The following is a 22500-nucleotide window of genomic DNA, read 5'->3' on the forward strand; positions in this document are numbered from 1 at the left end:
AGATTTTCCGTAAAACTCAAGGACCAACGACGACCCATTGAGAAGACACTAGCGCGTCGATTTTACACGATCGAAAAGGGACTAACCAATGCATCCCGAGTAGGACGACTAAGCTGTGGGCGGAACAAGCAAATCCGTTAAGCCTCCTTCACTACCTCCTGATTGATTTTTATTTAATGACAACACGTTGTTGCCTGTATTCATGCACTCACGAAGGAGGGTGCCTAGTACGGATTAACCAACGAATAATAAAGCGCGAACGGATAGCTTTCCTCCTTTGATCTCACTGAGAGAGAGAAAGAGAGAAAGAGAGATCTGAAAACGTTGAATAACTGATTCGAATTTTCCGCCCCCTTTTTTTCCCCTCGTCCCTTTCCATTTTCTTCTTCTTCTTTTCTTTTTATTTATTTATTTTTTTTTTTCTTTATTTTTTTTCTTCTTTTTCTCGAGAAAGACATCTAATTGAAGGAACAATCGAACATATATCGAGCATCTGTGAACTTTGCAATTAAGTAAAAGAGGATAGAGTATTAAAGAAGATAAATAGAAAAATTGATAAATAGATAGAGATAAATAGAGAGAGAGAGAGGGGGGAGAGAGAGAGAGAGAGAAAGAGAGAGATACAGTAGTTAATAAATACGTCAAACATGCTTATCCTCGGTTCCCGCGCAACTAGGTGCGACTTTGAAAACAGCATCAAATATTTATACGAACAAAATAACCGAATTGCAACGCAAACTCGTGCCCCTGATAGCATATACCCGTTACCCAAATCGAGGAGAGGGTGATACCACTTTACCAAAAGTAGGGAAGCTCGTGCGGGAAATAGAGGAATAAGAGTAAATACGAAAGAGAAAGAGAAAGAGAGAGAGAGATAGAGAGATAGAGAGATAGAGATAGGGTGAAGAGAAGGGAGAGAGGGTAAAGTTAAGAAAGGGGGTATACGAAGATGGAAAAAAGGAAGAATGAAAATATCCTATCGTTAGTAGACGCGAGAGAGTTTCACGTGTCCGTCGCTCGTAACGAGTTTTAATAGCCGAGCGACATGCGAACTTATTTGTACTTCGAATAATTAACATAAGTGTTCGCCTTATACGTATTAACCCCTGTTAGGAGATAAGAGTCCGCGCTTCCACGTCCTACGTTTCGACTGTTCGATTCATCTAGGTTTCTCATAGGGGTTATTCTATTTTCCTTAGTTGCCTTTCTTTTCCTTTTACGCGAGATTATGGATTCAGATCATTTTTGTTTGTCATTCCGTATTTTTTTTTTCTTTTCTCTTTTTTTTTTTTTTTAATTTTTAATTCTTAATTTTTCTCCTCTCTCTTTTTTTGTTTTTTTGTTTTTGTTCTTTTCTCTTTTTCTTCCTTAAACGCTTCCGCGATATTTTATCTAGGTATTTTATCTCGACTTAACATCGACGCACTTACATGAGTTTGCATGAGGCTCGACAAAACGTTCTTGTTTCTAACCCCCACCCCACCCAACCTCCCTCCCTTTCTCTATTCCTTTTTTTCTTTCTATTTTTTTTTTCTTTCATCTTCGCCTTCTTCTTCTTTTTCCCCTCCTTTATCACCATTTTCTCGAAGAAATTGAAGCAAATTGCATGGCACGATGATCATCCGTCTTTTTATATAGCCCTCTCTCTCTCTCTCTCTCTCTCTCTCTCTCTTTCACACTCTCTCTTTCTCTTTCTCTCTCTGTTTATCTCGTACGCACATGTACGTAGCAGTAACGCAACAACGCGTCAAATAATCGTCGGTTAAACACGTAACATTATTATTCGTTATGTTAGGTCGTGTGAGTTTGTGGGAGCGTGAGCGTGAGCGGGCGCGCGCGCGCGAGCGCACGCGAACCTCACGCAAGTGACATGCGATATTATTTGCTTAGCACCTATTACCGAGCCGCTATAACTGTTTTATTTAGTATACTCTGCCCTTCCTAGCGCGTACTTGCCAACAATTTCGAGCAATTACTTTTACTCGCTTGCTAGTTATCTCTCTCTCTCTCTCTCTCTCTCTCTCACACACACACACACGTGCATACTCATTCTCTTTTTCTCTTCTCTCTTTTACTCTCGCTGGAAAAGTATTTATTCTCTCCTCCGGGTATATACAGGATATAGATATTTATCGAGAGATCGATCATCGCAAAGTCACGAAACCATTCGAATTAACTTACCGCGTTACCTTACCTCTTCAAAAATCGTTTATCTCTTGTATCTTTTTCATGTAGCAACATACTGAGACGTTCAGAATTATCGACTTCTTTTCTTTTTTTTTTTTTTTTTATCGGAATAGTAACGCTAACTGTCGACGAATGGGTCCCAAAAGAGAGTTTCTCAGTTGTTGGTCCCGGAAGGAAAGAAAACTTACTATCTCTCTCTCTCTCTCTCTCTCTCTCTCTCTCTCTCTCTCTCTCTCTCTCTCTCTCTCTCTCTCTTTCTCTTTAGTGTAGAATACCACGGCACAGCGGTTATGTTTGCGAGTGTCTCGAGGGGTAAAGTAAGCGAAAGAGGAAGAGGTCGTAGGCTACGTCGTCGTCCTCGTCCTCTGCGTCGTCGTTGTCGACGACGCAGAGGACACGTCCTGGGGGTGCGACCAGTCAGCGTTGGCCCCACGGGGGCCTTTCTTCCGTCGAGACTCTCCCGGTCCCATCGCTGACTGGGTCCTCCCTCTTTCCATTTAATTCCCGTGGGAATTACTTGCTGAGGACTAATAGCGATCGTGCTCGAACAAATTCTCGAGCACTTTTATTATATTTTACGTATCTGTTTGAAATTCTTATAGAACATAATAAAATAATTCTCACGTATCTAAACTGATGATGATTATTATAGCAATAAGTGCATCTAAGATCACATCTAATATAAAGTATAATTATCGTTGTACTATACTCGATTCTATCTCCCTTTGGAACTCACATTCGATATCTTTATAATAAAATCGATAAAAAATATATATATATATATATATGTGTGTGTGTGTGTGTGTGTATACACAAACAATCCACAACTAAAGGTCAATGTTCTCGAGTCATTACAAACGCAACGTGTTCTTGGTAGACGAATTCTCAAAAGGTCAATTTAAATATCAAACGATAGAAGCGAGTTCATAATCGATAATTATAATCCTATCGTCGATTTCGAAAGTTCATATCGCCAATACAAAATGTCGCGTATACGAAACAAACAAGAGTTAATGAAAGATTAACCAAGATGTTGTTGGATAAATATAAACTGGATTTACTTCTTGTATAGTAACTTTAAGCGAAACGACGTCTTACGAGGAATGAAAGAAAGAAACCGATTCTCTTGCAATAAAATCGTAAATGTCGTTTTGACGGAGTTCTCGAATGCGAAACGACGAATACGAGATGGCGAAGAAGAAGAAGAAGAAGAAGAAGAAGAAGAAGAAGAGTAAAATAAAACGAGACAGAGAGAAAGAGAGAGATTGAGATAGAGAGAGAGAGAGAGAGAGAGAGAGAGAGAGAGAGAGAGAGAAAAGAGGAGCAAGAAGAAGAGCAACGTAGAAGCGTGCAGATAAATTCGAAGATAGTCATTCAAATCTGCCGTAATGATTTCCATCCCGAATCGATTCCAAAAGTCCCCTGGGAATCCCTTTCTCTATCGACGTAGCATACGAACGCGACCCCCTTAGCCCCGAGTCCCCCTATACACGCCGACGAACAACATGCATACAATATTACCCTCGCACCCTCGCCTTTCTCTTCACCCTTCGTACGATGGACGGGAGTCTCCACTCTACTCTTCCATTCCTCTTTTCTTTATTTCCTTATCTAACCGGGATTAACTTATCTCGAACTTATTATTTCCTTAATCTACGCTTAAATACTCATATTTCAGTATTAGTCTATGGCCACTCTTGCTACTCCGATTCGATATCATATGGTACTATAGATTTATCGATACTCAAAATCTACGTCAACGTAACATCGATCTAATATCATAGATCATAGAAATATTATAAATCCTCTGATCTATCGTTCGTGTTTTCTATCACGTTCCTTCTTCTTACTCCTCTTCGAAAGTCGAAATAAGACTACTCGGGTTATTGGATTTTTCTAGGGAATCATCGTAATCGATTTTCGCCAATCTCCGCGTATCCAAGCCGTTGTTGCATTAAGTAGAAAAAAGAAGAGAGAGAGAGAGAGAGAGAGAGAGAGAAAAAGGGAAGAAAGAAGAAAAAAGAGAAGAGAAGAGAAAAAATAGGAGAGAGACAGAGAGAGAGAGAGAGAAAAGCGATGCACTCGCTCATGTAGCAACTACGCTGGAAGTTGGAGCTTAAAGGGGTTAGCTACAATTTCCTGTTGTTCATTCATTTAAAGTAACGGCTACGCGTACGGTTCTCTGCTTCTACCGTAGCCGCGTCCTGTAAATGCTTTTTTATCTCCGGAACTAATTACCATTTAGCATTTTTAATCCCGCGAAAAAAGCGCATTCGCTTCATTCTCTTTCTCTTTCTCTCCATCTTTCTCCCCTTCTCTTTCTCTCTCTCTCTCTCTCTCTCTCTCTCTCTCTCTCTCTCTCTCGCTCTGTCTGTCTGTCTCTGTCTATCTTCTCCCTCTCACTCTAACCCTCGAGTACCCGGAAGTATGCCCGTTCACGAATGCTTAAAAGCATACGTTGTTAGCGTTATTTGGCCGACATGAAGCTCGTCTTTCGCCGCGAGAACGGCTCGTATTTTTTGCGAAATTTCAACGGGAATGAGGAAAGTGGAAAAATCATGAAAGGTCTTTCTAAAAGGGAAAACACAAAGATATTCACAAGTTGAATCGAAACTTTAACGAGAGTCAATTATTGCGGATTTATAACCGAGCAAACTTGATTTCTTCGAGCAGAAGAAACTCTCTCTTTCTCTCTCCCTCTCTCCCTCTCTCTCTCTTTCTCTTTAGTTCCTTTTAAACGTGATTTGCGAGACGCAAATTTTCTCAAGTCGAATGGGTTAACGTTCTTTTTCCTCTTTTCTTTCTTTTTTCTTCTTTTTTTCTTTTTTTTTTTTTTCTTTCTTTTTTCTTTTTTTGAGAAATACAAAAAAAAAAAAAAATAACCCGAACGATTAACAAACAAAATAACGTTTGTCGCACCATCATTGACAGGCGTTCGTTTCTATTTTACGACTTTCTATTTGAGTACCATTAACAAACATTTTGAAAACTTGATGATCCACGAGATTTATCTCGTCTCAATGTTGTTTTTTAATCCGTTATTAAGTCAAGTAGAGCGTGTAGATTTTACCATTGTAATGCTCGATAAACGAAAAAGAAGTGGACGGGAGGAAGGGAGGGATGGGGTGGGGTGGGTGGGGGGAGGGAAGGAGGTAGGGATAAAAAAAAAGGGAGAAAAGAAAAAGGATGATAAAAGGAAGAAACAGAGAGAAACCATGCGAGTAGTGAGATAGCAAAGCGTGGAATAATAAAAATATACAGTTGATCTGAATTTGCCAAACACTTCGAGCGGGTTGTTGCGCCATGGACCCTCGACAAATGCCACGGGTATACATCCATCTACTCTTTCACTTACACGTTTACGTATCGATCTTCGCGCATACATGTCTTCCTCTTGCTTTGACGCAACGACCGTAGACGCGCGTTTCAATCGAGGCTTTGATGTATAAATTGCACCTTTCTCGTTTTCGATTTCTACCATTTCTACCTTTCCTACTCTTTTTCTTTCTTGATTTCTTTTTCTTCAACGAGCATGTTTCTCTTCCCTCCCTCGGCCCCCTCCTCCTCCCCTATTTCTTCTTCTTCTTCTTCTTCTTCTTCTTCTCCTTCTCTTCTTCAAGATTGGACCGGCCTCTTCCATCTCAAACGATCTTCTTTCTTTCTCGAAATATCGATAATTCGATCGCACCGTAGAACCGAAAAGAGTCCCACGAATAATTTATCTATCTTATTATTTAAACTTCTTTTCTACGGTAAAAGTAATCTATTTAATAATTAGCGCGATGTCTGTCCTTCGAGAACGAATCGACCGTGTCGATATGTACCTAACTATCTCTATATTTTATTCTTTCTTTCTTCATCTCTCTCTCTCTCTCTCTCTCTCTCTTTCTCTCTCTCTCTATCTCTCTCTTTCTCTCTCTTTCTATCTCTATTTCTCTCTTCCGTTTTCTCGTTTTCTATGGCTGATACCAAGTCCGGGACCGCTCGGATCCGATTAATAAAAGGAATGGATCGCGAATCGAGGACTCGGTCTCTGCCGGCGCAAGGCCACCGTGGCTTAGTAATTTAATCAGCTAAAACTAACATCGGCTATGGTTCCCCCGACCCCATTCTTCTCTTCCTCCTCCTTCTTCTCCTCCTCCTCCTCCTTCTATTACTCCTCTTTCGTCCTCTGCTGACTCCTTCTTGCTCTTCTTACCTTCGTAACCGACCGACCCCGAAATGATTTAATCTACTAAAACGATGAACTCTCGTCTGTGGGCACTTAGGCAGTATCACACCGCACGAAATAAAATTATTCGCAAGCTCAAAAATCTTCTCTCTCTCTCTCTCTCTCTCTCTCTCTCTCTCACTCCTTTTTCTATCTCAATCTGAGATAGAAAACAAAATATAACGTGGAAACTAGTAAATAGAGGAACAATTCATCGTTGTTATCCGTCATATTACAGAACAACTACGTTGAGAATATACATACACAAAGTATCAAATTCTAATCTAGGAACGAAGCTTAGGGTCGAAGAGAAAGAAAAAGAGGACAAAGGAACCCTTCTCGCCTCCGATAGAAAATCCGTACGCGTATTTGCGTTCGCTCGTGATGCCTCTGATGCTATCTACGATGTAGGGATTCTAGGTACGGCCCTGCGTACAGTAGAATAGAGTAGAGTGGAGAACGATCTTTCTCTCTCTCTCTCTCTCTCTCTCTCTCTCTTATACACACACACACACATACACACACACACATTTTCTCTCTCTTTCTCTTACTCACAACACGTGGTTCGTGGCTCGTGCGCGCAGGGTTCGGCCACGTGGCGCAGATAACGGGATGGGACAGTGGCTGTTGGCTGCTGCCTGGGTACCTACCTCCTTTCTTGAAGGGTGGCGAAGGCAACCCCCCGGAAAATTAAGTGCTTGTAGCTGAGATGATAACGGCACCCGACGATTTCTAACCGAAAGTTTTCTCGCCCTTCGAGCACCGCACGCCGGCGCGTTTGACTAACGAAACGCGACGAGCTCTTGAAACGTCCTCGAACAAACTCAACTATCCTTTTGCTTTGTACCTACTCTTCCCCCTCTCTCTTTCTTTTTTCACGATTTTCTTCGTTCTTATTCGTTCCGAGACTTGTTACGACGATACGTTTACGTTCGATATTTATATGAACGTAATGACTTTGTACGTATATATATAAATATAAACATTCTTCGTCCTTTACCTATTACGCGCTTACAAATCTCGTACTATCAATATTTATATATGAATAAATATTTAGTTATGACAACGCTTTACAAAGGAATTTACTTTAGACGTGATTTAAGGGAATCATTTCAAAGGTTTCAGATCAAATTCATTGTTTTGAAAGTAAAATTATATTTCGCAAATATATATATATATATATATATATATATATAGATTAATGTTAATCAATCGATATACGTGACATTATGTATAATAAAAATTGTTAAAATACTTTTGTGATAAGAATTTTCATGTATATATGCACGTAAGCTCACCTGTTTCGTCGCAGAGTCGATAAGCCTGACGAAGATGTTTTGCACCTGCCTCACTCCTGAAACAATACAAAAAAAGAACAAACAAAAGATATAGAGATATATAAGTTCTATTTTCTGCGTATTGAAGAATTTCAAGATCGTCGTCGGGTTCGGGGTATATGAATAACGAAAGGCTCGGGTATCTCGATTGCTTATTCCAGCGCGGGTTTGCAAGTCAACCTTTTTTCGTAGTTGGAGAATGTGCAAGAAGGGCCCCATTACCTTAAGATCGGCCGCGTGCAGGAATTTGCGTCGAATGCGACGCGGCGAATGCGACGAATACGGAAACGTGTTCAAATTCTGACAAGTTTGGCGCCGCCGAAAGGGCCTTCCGCGCGTGCCGGGAAAAAAGTGCATATTAAGGAGCATTTAAGGCCGACGACGACAACGACGACGAGGAGGAGGAGGAGGAGGAAGAAGAAGAAGAAGAAGAAGAAAAAGAAGAAGAAGAAGAAGAGGAGGAGGAGGAGGAGGAGGAGGAGGAGAAGATGGGGAGGAGAAGAAGGAAAAGAAGAAAGAGGAGGAGGAGGAGAAGGAGGTAGAAAGAGGAGGGAGAGGAGAAGGAGGAGGGGGAGGAGGACGACGACGACGACGACGACGACGACGAGAACGGAGGAGGAATCGGTCGCCGCCCCATGGGACCACGCAGTATGCACAATCTCCCTGTACTTTTTTGCACGCGACCCTGCCCCGCGACTTCGAGCCTTCAAAAGTACGAACTCAACGGCGATGCGTAGAAGACGAAGGACAGAGAAAAGGACTCCGATCGTCATGCATGCGGCCATAGCAAAGGAGGGAAAAATTCGTGCACGTGTAAAGCGTTAATTCGTTTAAAGTTGCGTTTCCCTTTGCGGTCGAACTTCTCAGAATTTCGTTGTATTCCCCTTTCTCTCTAACGAGAGAAAAGGCCGCTTCGTTCGACTACTCTTCTTTTATTCTTGCTTAATCCTTATGTAAAATCCTTGTTAAATCGTTACACTATCGAATACAATTTTTCTTTTTTCGAACATCCATCTTTTAAATACGATTTCTTATTTATTCTCTCTCTTTCTCTCGCTTTTTCTCTCCCTCTCTCTTTCTCTCTTATCTTTTCCCCCTCCGTATAATTCTCCGTTCATATTTCTTCCAATATTCTATCAGTCATTCCACGATATAATTATTATCGAGAAGGTTAAAATCGATTCTCGTTATTATGTCACGCTCGAAGATGACAACGGGCAGCACAGAAAGTATATAATGTTTTACTAGATGTATCGATGCCATCAAGATGTACCTGAAACGGCAAAACGATGCCACGGCTAGCGGGATTCTCGTACGACTAGGACGTTTACCGACGTTGGTCATTTTAAATCGATGAGAGAAATTTTTTCCTCTATATATCGATCTTTTTCCTTTTCTCTCTCTTTCTCTCTCTCTCTCTCTGTCTTTTTTTTTCTTTTCTTTTTCATCTCTTTTTTTTCTCGAAGTTGAAGATACTCGAAGAAGTTCGTAATCGTTAAAAACATTACATATCGAGTCGAAGGCCTTTCTTGAGACTTCAAGAAACTCTTCCTCTCTCTTTCTCTCTTTCTCTCTCTCTCTCTCTCTCTCTCTCCTTCTTCTTCTTCTTCTCCTTCTCCTTCTCTACGAAGGGAATAATCCCAGGGAGTATTTCGGACAGACACCCTGCGTGGCTTCCGGCCTCGCGTGTCCGGTAAGCCGAGTAATCCCAACATAAGACTCCTAGGACCCGCCGGGAGATACGGACTAGAGAGTCCGCGCCGCATAACGTTACTACGGATTACGATACTCCGCTCGAAACTAGCTCACAAATTACCTCGAGAAAGCGTCGCGGCTTTACCGGAAGTTACCTTCGTATCTATACTCCGGTTTACGCGCGTAGATACGTACCTACGCCCTCGTCTAAGGATTTACCAATGCCGAAAGGAAACTAAAACCGATCGATCGTTTGCACTTGCTATCGTTCATAATTCATGATAATGTATAAGAAGAAAAAGTTCTCTAAGAGGGATAATCTCTTAGATCGTGTAATCGTTTGGTGTTACACGTCCCGTAATAAGTGTCTCATTTTAATCGCCCTTGAAAATTATTTTTTATATTACATAATTAACTTGGTCATCTCATTTTGATTTCTTATACGTACTCACGATTTGCTTCTTCTTTATTTATTTATTTATTTATTTATTTATTTCTTATTTTTTTCTTTTTTTCCTTCTGATAAAACGAAACGGACACTTTTGACGTACTATTTTTTTTTCTTTTTTTTTTTTTTTTTTTTTTAAATTCCTACGTATTTTGATCCGAAATGGAGAACGAATTGGATCAAAAGATTGTACGAAATTCTACGAATGTTTGATTCACAGTGCAAAACCATCGAACGACATAAATATATCATTGAATTATAATTAACGAGTTCTCTTTGATAGTAAACGCTCGGCATTGCGAGCATTCCGTAGAGCAAATCGCGATCGTGTTCGTTGAGCGTTACAGTCTAACATTGAAAGCGAAGTAACATGACGAAGAAGTTGGATAAGAAGAGGAATCGAGTGTCGTATCCCGCTGTGCTGTCTCAGAGGCAGATAAGTCTTCGTCAGGATGCATTAGCATAACTAGGCGACCAAGTTCGAGGGAGGTAAGAATCGAAAAAGAAACTATTTCCTTTTTTCTTTTTTTTTTTTTCTTTTCTGTCTCTCCTGGAAGGAATATAAAAAAAAAAAAGAAAAAAAAAAAAGTCCTACGATTCGTGCGATTCTATATCCTACCGATCGATCCTCTATCCTTAATCGTCCTTCGTTGTCTTATTACTCGAGTTCATATTCCTTAGTACGTTCAGAGGAGAACGAGACAAGCCGTCTTCTTTTCTCTTTCCTCTCCTCTCTCTCTCTCTCTCTCTCTCTCTCTCTCTCTCTCTCTCTCATTCTGGATATCTCGTTCCGATCGTTCCTCCGTGTCTCGCCGACGAAAGCTATCCTTGTTTCTCTCTTTCCGTTTTTATTTCTCTCTCTCTCTCTCTCCCTCTCTCTCTCTTTCTCTCTCTCTCTCTCTCTTTCTTTCTCTCCCGCTCTTAAATCGAACAGAACGAAGAAGAACGGTGCATGGTAGGAGAGTGGAAAGAAGGAGGGAATCGAGATGACAAAAAGGGCAAGGACCCGATATGGAGAGGCTCTGCCGTCAGCGAGTGACGGCAGCCTGCGCTCCTTATTTAATATTTAATTATAGATTTATTGGTATATGAGAAGAGTGACCGACCGGGCGATATAGAAAGAGAGACAGAGAAAATTGGTGATGACACGCAGACACCTTCTGGTGCCTTCTGGTGACTTCTGACGAACGTTCATCGTCGGCAGTCGCGAAGATCCAAGCCAATTTGTCCTCCCCCTCTTCCTCCTCCTCCTCCTCCTCCTCCTCCTCCTCTTCGTCCTTCTTCCTCTACTCTTACAAAGAGAGGAGAAGAGAAACATGCGAGTACGCCGAGCGCATTTCGTGCATGAAACTTTTATAAAGCCGAATGTTGGATTACAAACGGGCCCGATCTCTCTCTCTCTCTCTCTCTCTCTCTCTCTCTCTTTCTCTCTCTCATACGTGTATACGTATGGCTTGTCCTATAAATCACATGCATGGGTTCATATCAACAAGATTCGATTATAAAAGGTATCGTTCACCATTGATTTGTCTAAAGATATAAAATTTTCACAATCGACATTTTTCTTCAGCATTCTTTTCCAATTACTTTCCAATGACAATACGAAAGTTGCCAATCCAGTTCAATAACACAGTTCTCTCTGATTGCCGACTCCGTTCGCGATCTTTTTCAAAATCTCACAGAAAGAGACCGTCATATTTGATGAAAAAGAGAGAGAGAGAGAGAGAGAGAGAGAGAGAAAGGGAAAGAAAAAAGGAAGTAGTAAAAAGAAAGAAGGTGGAGGTGGAGAACGGATCGCGAGATCTTTAAGGGGCGAGATTCGTTGATATTCCTTACTTTTGCAACAGTTAGTTGTTTCTTGTTCGCGATGTTGGCAACACGTTTTAGTGCCCATAGATGGCAGGGCGGCCCCTCAGTCAGGCCTGCCAACGCAAAAATCTCGCATTGATTGATCGGATCCCGAAGTCGAGGGACAAGAAGAACCGTGGTATGGAGGCAAGGAAAAGACGGACGAGGAGAAAAGAAAGAACGCCCGATGAGCAAGAAGAAAAGAAAGAGAGAGAGAGAGAGAGAGAGAGATAAAGAAAGAGAGAGAGAGAGAGAGAGAGAGAGATAAAGAAAGAGAGAGAGAGAGAGATAAAGAAAGAGAGAGAGAGAGAAACAGAGCAAGAGAAAGAAGAAGAAGAAACCAGAAAGAAAGAAACGAAAGGAAGGATAAAGTGGGCTCCGGTGAGGTTGCCCAACGGATATCTACTGTTGGAGGCTGCTGGAGCAGATCTGAGATGGCGTATATGGAGTGAAAAACTCTCTCGACGGAGTCCCGTGGATAGCGCCTTACAGACCCCTTTTTAATATGTTCATAATACGAGCTCGTTTTTAAGGGTCTGCTACTAGCCAGTCTTACTGTTTGTCCGGATGCTCTCCAGCAGGACCACCTCCAAATCGTTCGGCTCTCTTCTTCTTCATCCGCTCTCTTTCTTTCCATCGGTCACTCCCTTCGACCTGTCTCTCTTCCTTCCCTTCGTCGTCCCTTCGGCCCCTACACGCTTCGCGCAGAACCACTTCGCTGTACACACGCATCCAGCTTCTTCAGAACGGAAGCTGAAACCTTTTTGCCCTGGTGGCCGAGGCAGTGACGTAAAATATGTCTCTGTTGCGGGCCGCAGCCACCAAAGTTCCTGAGCTTTTTAGCGGCCCTAAGAGACCGGGTGTCCGCATGGAATGTTGATGGCCCGTCATCGTCGCTTCGAATGGGGCTATTACGTACTCGTTTCCTACCAAGCCAAACCACCCTTCCCCTTCTCTTTCTCCTCCTCCTCCTTATCCTCCTCCTCCTTATCCTCCTCTTCATCCTCCTCCTCCTCCTCCTACTACTACTACTACTACTCCTACTTCCTTCAACACCCTTTTCCTTTTCGTCACTCAGCAAGAACGCTTGCGGATGGTTTGCCGATCGATTCGAGACATTTCACGAGATCACTGACTTTTTACGTTCTTCTATTTATATCTTACGAGAACAATGATATTGTCCCGTTGATTTTATCTCATATCGTTATTTTATTAGGCCTATGGGTTATGTTCCATTAAATTAGATTTATAATCGATTTCGAATCTCACGAAAGAAGAATTGACGATGATGAAACAGAAAGGAGAAACTCACCGTTCGAATAAAGCAGATGCAAACTGTATTGTATACCATTGTTCGTCTTTTGTCCCTCGGATTCCTGAAACAGAAATAATACGTATCAGTAGATACAATAAATATGCGTTCAACGTCATGAAAGTATATACGGTAATGTGATTACATTACGTATGCGCTCGGGAGATAAAGATTTAGAAAGAAGACAGTTGAAAAGATAAGATGGCAAATGGGTGGATCCTTCGATTCGAGAAGGACCCTTCTCACTCGTGTCTCTTTTTAATTAAGTGCACTGTGACGTAACGTTACTATCACGAGGAACGCCGTGACGATAGACGGCTAGCCGTCTACCACCTCACGCTAATTATTAATTTCTTGATGCGCCGGTAAGAGCCGTGCCATTACGTATCGCGTGGCGTGCGATGCATAATTATCGTGCTGCCTCGTTGACGAGTCATGCGTGCACCCTGCCATATGCCACGAGAGCGCGCGGTAATGCATTTTCAACAACAACAACTACCACTATTACTACTTATACTACTACTATTACTATCCACCCACTCTCTCTCTCTCTCTCTCTCTCTCTCTCTCTCTCTCTCTCTCTCTCTCTCTCTCTCTCTCTTTCTTCTTGCCTACGCGCACGTGCATGACTTTTTGAGGAACGACCACAACTTCTCGTGGACACAAACGCCGAGAGCTAGAACAACCACCACCCGTGTTGAGATCGATTTTACGTCGAATTAACGTAATTACGACGACCTTCGATGTTAGTATCGTGCTCCTAAAAGCTCCATTTTATTAATGACGATCAGTCGTCGTCGTCGTCGTCGTCGTCGTCGTCGTCGTCGTCGTCGTCGTCGTCGTCGTCGTCGTCATCGTTGTCGTCGTCGTTCTCTATCACGAAAAATATCAATGATGCATTTACATTTGTTTCACGGTTAAATAAAAATCGATACTAGGTAGACGAATTAATTCGATGATTGGAATCGAGAATTTTCGATCTGATCGAGAAAAAGGTAGAAAGAATTTCGAAACAAATTGAAGACTCGACAGATAATTATTCTAATTATATAATCTTTCTCTTTTCTTTTTCTTTTATTGTTGTTGTTATTGTTGTTATTGTTGTTGTTGTTGTTATTGTTATTATTGTCGTTGTTGTTGTCTTGTAAACATCGAGCACGTATTAACGTTCATTTCACGTCGCAGATCAACGTCGTGACCATTAATCTCGAAATTCGCTGGCCATTTAACGAGCGACGTTAATCAGGTATATACGCACGGTTTATCCGATCGACTCTCTCTCTAATATACCTCGACGACTACTTTTTAATTAAACACGAAGAAAAAGCTGACCGGAGGTGGAATGAGACGCGAGAACCACTGTATTTACCTAGGCCGCCCGTTTCCGGGAATCGGCACGTGTACGAGAAACGCACCGTTATCCTCGCGTTTCACCAGGATCGTTCTTCGGATCTCTTCTAATCGTAAGATCACTTTAGAATTCTGAACGAAATTAAATCAATTGCTTGTTAACTAACATGAAATCGAACGATTTCAATGAGACTTTAATAAAAATAAGAAAAAAAAAAAATAAAATAAAACAATACACCTTCGTGAGTATTAATTAACAAACTCGATTTAACGTTACGATTTTTCTAACGTGAGTTTAATGAAAAATTTGAACGCGAGCATTGGAAAATATGTAAATGTTTCTATCATCGGAGGGGAGGATACACAGGGTGGTAGCAGGGAGGACAAGGTGTACCGGGCCACGAGGGGTTGATGTATGGTCACGGTTCACGACCCTAATTAATAGAGAGGCCACGCGATACGAGCGTTCATGCCGCGTGAATTATACACATGTGTGTGTGTGTGTGTATATGTGTTTATGTATATGAGAGAGAGAGAGAGAGAGAGAGAGAGAGAGAGAGAGAGAGAGACGGTAACCCACGAGTGTTACGTATTCAGATAAAAGAAAAAGTTAAGCGCGAAATGTGAGAGAAGAGATTCGTAAGAGAAGTTTCGAAGATTCATCGATCAGAGGGAACAATCGCGAAGACGTGGTCGACGAGACGAAAAATTTTCGATGTTCTTAAATCAACGATCTTCCATACGGACGAAGCCGACTCTCCACGCGCCGTCCTGTCGAATTAGTCGACGATTTATGGCGGATAGATTTATTAGGGGGTGCACCTCGTTACCCTGAGGCGTAGAAGCAGACGAAGAGAAAGAGAGAAAGAGAAAGAGAAAGAGAGAGAGAGAGAGAGAGAGAGAGGTAAAGAGATATAGAGATAGAGAGAATAGGTATAGTTTAGAGGAAAGAGAAGAAGACACTGAGTTTCGACGATATACCTGGAGGGCAAAGTGAGAATTTCGGAGGTCAAGCTTTGGTATTACGTATAGACAATTTATATCGATGCTTGATTACTTCGATCTTTCTTCGATTTTTCTTCGGAATTTTTTTTTTCTTTCTTTTTCCCTCCCCCCCCCCCCTCCTCATCTTTCTTCTCATTCTTCTCTTTTGTCTTTCTTTTTACGAATAAAACAAAACACAATTCGAAAATCGATAAAAGGAGACATTGGTAGGTAACGATGGAGAACATTTGAAAACAAGTTAGCAAGAGAGATTAACACGTCAAATGCGGGAACGAATGCGAATATTTGTCCTTTTTCTTCTTTTCATTTTTCTTTCTCTCTCTTTCTCTCTCTCTCTCTCTCTCTCTCTTTCTCTTTTTTTTTTCTTTTTCTTTTTCTCTTTCCTTTTCTCTATACCCTTTTAGATACCGTATATACGATTGATATCTTTCTCGTCGTCGCTTGCGACACATCATTTTAAACGTACACGTGTATCCCAAGCTCTTGACGTTTATTCGTAAAAATGTTAACGATGCCCGTTCTTTCGAGCCACCTACCGTGTCTATGATAAATGACGGATAAACATATCCGAGAATCAACATTCGCCGATAGCTTACACAAACGTGACAGGCGTGGCGATCGTGCAAGAGAAGAGAAAAAAACTGGAAAAGGGAGAAAAACACGAGAGTTCTCGTAAACGTATCGACATCCATACGTATATATATATATAAATATATATATATATATATATATATATATATATTTCTCTCTTTTTCTCTCGTTCGATGGTCACGTAGGTAACCGCGTACATAGACCGTGTCTTCTCCATTTTTACCCAGACGAAAAGAGAGGAAAAGCTCAACGAGACTCACTGGCAAATCCGAAAAGTCGTTTGTCCGCCCGTTATATTCCGGCGTAACGATTTCTCTTACGCAACGGAATCGACGCCGCTATCGATTGAGTTTTCCTTAAACAGCTATACTAATTGACCAACAGAAAGTGGAGCTGTAATGATGACCGCGCTTGACAATCGTTCGTATCGTGTACGAGAGCATTCTTTCGGGAACGCGAGATCTCGGCGATAAGTCGCGAGAAGAAAACCAGTCTTCAATCAAATAGCCATTATTTATATATACTCGGAGTCGACCGGATGTCTGGGTTGGAAAGAATGGAAAGAAGCGATTCGCGAGGAGACCATTAAATCTGAGTGCTCGTGGCTAGTAGTAACGAGCAACGTTTTCTAGTAACTATTTATTACGAAGAAATGAAGTAGGAACGATCGTTTGCAACGTGAAAACCGAGCTCGGTTCTTTTGCCATTAACAAAATTACTATCAAGTATTTCGTTCGACTTTATATCTGAACGAACATAAATATAAACGTATAATATATTAAAAGGATGAATTTCCTTCTACGATTAGTCATGACGAATTTGATAACACTTGAAAACGAACAAATGAGAGAGAAAGAGAGAGAGAGATGAAGAGAGATAGAGAGGAAAAAAGAAGAGGAGGAAGAAGAAGAAGAAGAAGAAGAAGAAGAAGAAGAAGAAGAAGATAGAAACAGGCGAGAAGCTCCAAAGTAATTTGTAGATTGCGGACATTTAATGCACGAGCGAAGCTTAATAACGAACGCATATAATCCTCCGAGCCCTATCGGTCTCGCGCGACGCTTTTTCTAATCTTTGATCGAAGGAAGGAAGGTATACGTAGGGAGAAAAAAAAAGGTAGTGGACGGGGGGAGTGGGGAGGAAAGGGGAGGAGGGCAGAGGAAGGGTAGGTGGCGTCGTCGACTCTTTATTATTCCGTCGGTCGTTCGGTGCTCTTTCGCGTGACCAGGAACAGGAACGCGTAGAGAAGCGTGTTCTTCCACAGCCATTTCTCAAACGGCCAATGGATTTTCGCCTGTCCGACTAATTGCTGGAAAAGCTGGTAGGTGTGCTTCCGCCGTACGGACTATCGATATGTATACACACATGAGGATCCGTTTAATATTTGACGTCACCCTTTCCCCTTATACCCCCGTCCAATGGAAACGGCAATTATCGAGATAAGCGTGCGCTCGCACGATATTCCCCGATGTCATAAAGGGCCTCGTCTCCTTTTTCCGCTTGTCCTTTGGGAAAACCACCACCACCCCCCTCCCCTCCCCTCCCCTCCCCTTCTCACCGGCGATCGACATACGAATTCTCTACTTTCTCGTTCGCGAACTTTACTACTTTCTTTTCTCCCTTCTCACTATTTCTTTTGTCCTTTGTAATATCTTATAAAGCATACGCATTACGTTGCTTACATTACGAAAAATCAATTCAACTTTATGAAAGAGTAAATGGTAATTAGTATTATTGATAAAGAACAAGTTCGTTAGTTTTTCTTTTTTTCTTCTTTTTTTTTTTTTTTTTTTTTTTTTTTTAATTCTGATCGTGAGAAAAAGAGAAACTTTACACGTTGTCAATGTGGTTATGTTTAAAATTAATCGGAAATATCTATTAATTTACCTGATCTTTCTCGACGAATCCCATGAATGACGTTCTTTCGATCTCGATCGGCTGATCGTGTCGATCGTAAAGTGCTATGACGAAATGAAAGAAATTACTCTTTCTCAGATTGCTCGGTGGTTGTTTCTCGAAATGCGCCTTTGCGACGCCAACCCTGTAACACGAATATAATTATTATAGTCATTGATTATAATATTCATCTCTTGTATAAACGAATTGATAAATATCGGTCTATTGATTAGATATACACGATTTGCGATGTCTTTCTTTGGCAATAAGAAAAATAGCGAAAACGTTCGAGAGGAAAGACAAACGAGGCTGAAGGTTGCGACGAACGCAGGTGGCCACGTCGCCTTAAAATCCCATTAAGGTCTCATGTGCCGAGATTAGACCACCGGACTCCGATGCCATCTTTGAGTAATGGCAGGAGGAGTTCCCTTTTCGAGTTCCTTCGATTCACGAGACACTGGACTTTCATTTTCGAACGATCGTTGAATAAATTCGTAATTCGATATCGTTTGATCGAAATTCAAAAAGCACGTAACTCTAATGGATAAGAATTTTTCTTTTTTCCATTTTTTTTTTCTTTTTTTCTAAAAAATCATAAGAAACACGTTGAAACCTTTTTAGAAATTTACATTATTTTCCGACGATTATATCTCGCGTATAAAATTCTTGGGAGGTCTCTTAGCCTTTTCGTGGCTCGTTTAACGGTGTCTAAACAAAACCGAGAGCTCGGTCGATTTCTTTCATGAGAACGAAGAGAAGCCCGATCGTAGCATAGCACCTACTCTCGCAATTAAGTCAACCACTTGCATATTTAAACCTCTGCTAACAAGCGGCTCGCTCTCGAATTTAATACGCTTTCGTTCTCTTCTCTTCCCTTCTCATCTCTTCCCTTTTCTTCTCTTCTCTTTCATGCGCGCTACTTTACTTGATATTCGCGTATCGCGAAATTCTTAACGCGTTTCAAGTACGATTAAATTATTTGTAAGTAATTATAATCACTATGACTTTTTCTTCATTCTCTTTTTTAATCACTTTATACATACATATACACACACACACACACACATATATATATATATATATATATATATATATATATAAAGTGATTACATATAAGTGAATACACGTGGATATATAATAATAAACTACGAATGAGAATGTGAAGTTTAATCATTGTACGCGTCGGATTGTTTGTAAAAGGAAGGAAAAAGGAAAAAAGGAAAAAACGTTAGATCTCATCTAACGTTGGTCCGACTCTTAAAGTTCTTATCTATCGGGCAAGATCCTCGATTTGTAACGCGATAAGCGATATCCAACGTTCAAAATGCACCGCGGAGAAATCGCTCAACGATAAAACCGTCGAGAGACCGATCGAGGGGGTTGGTAGGAGGCAGGGAGAGGCGGTACGCGCGGCACCGCATCGGACTCTCCGAGCGGAAAACTGAATCGACTGGACCGAAAATGAATAGCGGCAGTTTTGCAGCACATTTGCGAAATAAATGATGGTATCGGCGATGCGTTTGTCACGGCGCCGCGAGAGTGCGAGAACGAGAGTGAGAGGGTGGTAGGTAGGTAGGTAGGTAGGTAGGGGCGGGAAAGTTGCAAGGGGTTTTGCGAACGGTTCGTGAGGGGTGGCAGAAGGGTGGAACTGTGCTGCAACCGACGTTACGTAGTAGGACGGCAAGGGCTGTGGGGAGGGCTAGGTAGGGGAGTGATGTACTGCCCGTGTCGATAATTATCGGTGGCTGATTAACCGGCCGCCGGTTCGCGCCCCATAACTCTCGACGTCCGATTATTTTGCCCCGTTCGCCATGCACCAATTCCTATATAACGTGTGGCCACGTCCTCTGCCACACAGTTGCATTATCACCTAACGTGCACGCTTTAACTTCCTATACGTTCAACATAGAAAAGAATAGATTCTTAACTGGATCAATTTGTTTCAATTATTTATGCACGTGAAAAACTTTCAAAATAATAGCCAACGTCAAATCGACACAATCGGGATGTTAGGTGTTGGCTTTAAATTGTACAAAAAAAAAAAGAAAAGAAAAAAAGAAAAAAAAAAAAATTACATTTAAATAAAATCTCTCAAGAATTTTCCTCGTCCGTTTCTATTAATTGATCGTTCACGTCACACTTATTCAATTCTTACACAAAAGAATTGAATAAATTTCATTTTTGAATTATTACATTGTAATAACTTGTGTTCTATCTTTTTTCTCTTTCTTTTATTTTCTTTTTTTTTTTTTTTAATCTACTTTTTTTTTCCTTCTTTCTTTTCCTTTTTTAACGTATTTATCACTTATCACGTGTTTTTCATTGTTAGATAACGAAGATTCGCGTGGTAGTTTCGTACTCTGAGGATCATCGAGTCACAACATCGATAAGCCAGTAAGACAAATATACGTGGCCGTGCACGACCGTCCGTCCCTACTTTGCTACGCGAATGATGAGTCCTTTGCACGACAGACATTATCTACTTGCGTCGCATTAGACTTTTTCCATGAAAATCTAAACTTTACGATTACGAATGTTTCAGCTCGAAAAACTTTAGAATCGTAGAAAAATATACACAAGTCATATATTTTTTATCATATTTAATTGTCCGAATGAAATCACGAAATTGCGAATGCAAAGAAATCATCATTCGAAAAGTATTATGTCAGGTAGAATAAGGAAAACGATGAGAGATAAAAGATAATTCATCATTAACGATTGATAATACAAGAAAGAATGGAAACGTTTGGAGTGATTTAACAGAAGAGCGGGAAATTCAAATGTAGTATATGCAGCGCGTGCGACCGAAAATTCGTGCGGTCAAGAGGCAATTTACCGAGCCGAAATAATTATAATCACGCGGCGGGAGAGCACTTTCCGCCAATATTCCTCTATTAAGCGGCTATTTTTCGCGTCATTTCGTTCCTCGTGTAGCGGGCATTCTGCGTGGCCACGTTTATGGTCGGTTATGCTTTACGCGCGTGGCTGCGGTACATGGAGAAGAGAGAGAGAGAGAGAGAGAGAGAGAAAGTGAGATAGAGAGAGATAGAGAGAGAGAGAGAGAGAGAGAGAGAGAGAGAGAGAAAGAGCACGTGCGTATACGTGGATACTACATGCGTACATTGTCCCGTTTTGTGCGGCGATCGACGCCAAGGTGATAATTACAGGCTCGATTCGCGCGTACAATTTGCATCGCGCGTTTCCCATTTTCCGGCTCAGCCAGATAACGGGCGTCTCGTTGCATTCACAGTATGCACCTGCGATGCTTTTGGTACCCAACAAAACGGCGTTGTCTCGTTGTTTCTATATCCATATCACGGACGTTCACATTTTTACGTACCTCCTGTAATTTCTTTCTTTCTATTTTTTTTTTCCTTTTCTTTTCTTCTTTTTTCTTTTTTTTTTCTCTTTTTTTTTTTTTCTTTTTTTTATCTTCTTATCTCAACCATCGTTTGATCTCCACGCGTTGTGAATATTCGGCGTGGTAATATCTCTACGAGATACGAGATTTCGCATTGTCATTAAATTCTCGAAATTTCAAACGACTAGAAGAATAAGGAATGATTGATTTTATTATGACGAGTAAAACAATTCCAATAGAAGAGAACATTGCTTTACGAAATTATATTAATTAGGTATCTTTAGGTTTTCGAGTTCTTGTCTTTGTTAGGTAATATAGAAAAAAAAGAAAAAAAAAAGAAAAAAACAAACAAAAAAAAACAAACAAAAAAAAACAAACAAAAAAAATCAGGTTTCTATGTCACGATCTAATGGAAACATTCCTATCGGAAGAATAACGAAAATAACGCGTTACCGTGTCGTTGCTTCACAACAGGCCAATATACAAACGCAGATGCGATGGGAGGGCATAACAAAGGATAACCAATCGGAAAGGAAGGGAAGGGTGGAAACGAGCTTGGCAGTTCTATCGCGCCTGCACCTGAACGTACAATTATTATTCGGTTAAGTCTCAGGGGTGCGATGCCATCCATCACCTTTTAAAATGTCTAGCATTTACCGGCCGCATGGATAGTATTTGGGTTAAAACTCGAGACTCGCTTTTCGAAGGAAGAATTTTCGTTTCGCGCAAAAAAGGACCAACTCATTCAAAAGAGAAAGGAAGCAAAAAAAAAAAAAAGGAAAAAAAAAGAAGAAAAAAAAAAGAAAAACACGTAGGAAAACAAATAGAAAAATTAGAATAGGCAAAAGATATTACAGCGAGAAAGAAAAAAATCGATCATACATATATATGATCATATATATATATGATTATATATATATATATATATATATATATATATATATATGATTAAATAAATTCGAGATAAAAGAAAAATAAGTAATTAACATTATCGTTTTATGTAGTTGTTTATTAGACATGATCATAGCTCGAAATCGCATAGGCACTGATCGATACGGAGTCGATGTATTGTTGTCTCTGGGAATCGCGAAATGCGACCTATGCTATTTGCACGAACGTGCATTATGGACGAAATACGCGGATAATACAAGCCCGCGGTTATGGATACGAATTCGTGGATAAAGCAATCGCGGAGAATTACAATAAATCCGCAGTTAATGCACAGACCGCCGGGGCGTTAGTTATTACGAGTTAGCCGAAGCG

The 22500-nt window shown here is 40.9% G+C and overlaps 1 protein-coding gene across 6 annotated transcripts in view; it reads right to left on the bottom strand.

Annotated features, from left to right (window-relative positions):
* Positions 1 to 22500, bottom strand: part of kn (EBF transcription factor knot) — an 83000-nt gene that overhangs the window by 55558 nt on the left and 4942 nt on the right. For all 6 annotated transcript variants that reach the window (XM_035866287.2, XM_035866288.2, XM_035866283.2 and 3 more), the window contains exons 2-4: positions 17868 to 18021; positions 13038 to 13101; positions 7696 to 7751 (exon numbers count right to left, since the gene is read on the bottom strand). In XM_035866287.2, the coding sequence (XP_035722180.1) occupies positions 7696 to 7751; positions 13038 to 13101; positions 17868 to 18021 (274 nt within the window). The remainder of the gene's footprint in view (positions 1 to 7695; positions 7752 to 13037; positions 13102 to 17867; positions 18022 to 22500) is intronic.

Source organism: Vespa mandarinia, chromosome 5 (genome assembly GCF_050613455.1).
Source record: "Vespa mandarinia isolate Hongniang chromosome 5, ASM5061345v1, whole genome shotgun sequence".
Lineage (NCBI taxonomy): Eukaryota > Metazoa > Arthropoda > Insecta > Hymenoptera > Vespidae > Vespa > Vespa mandarinia.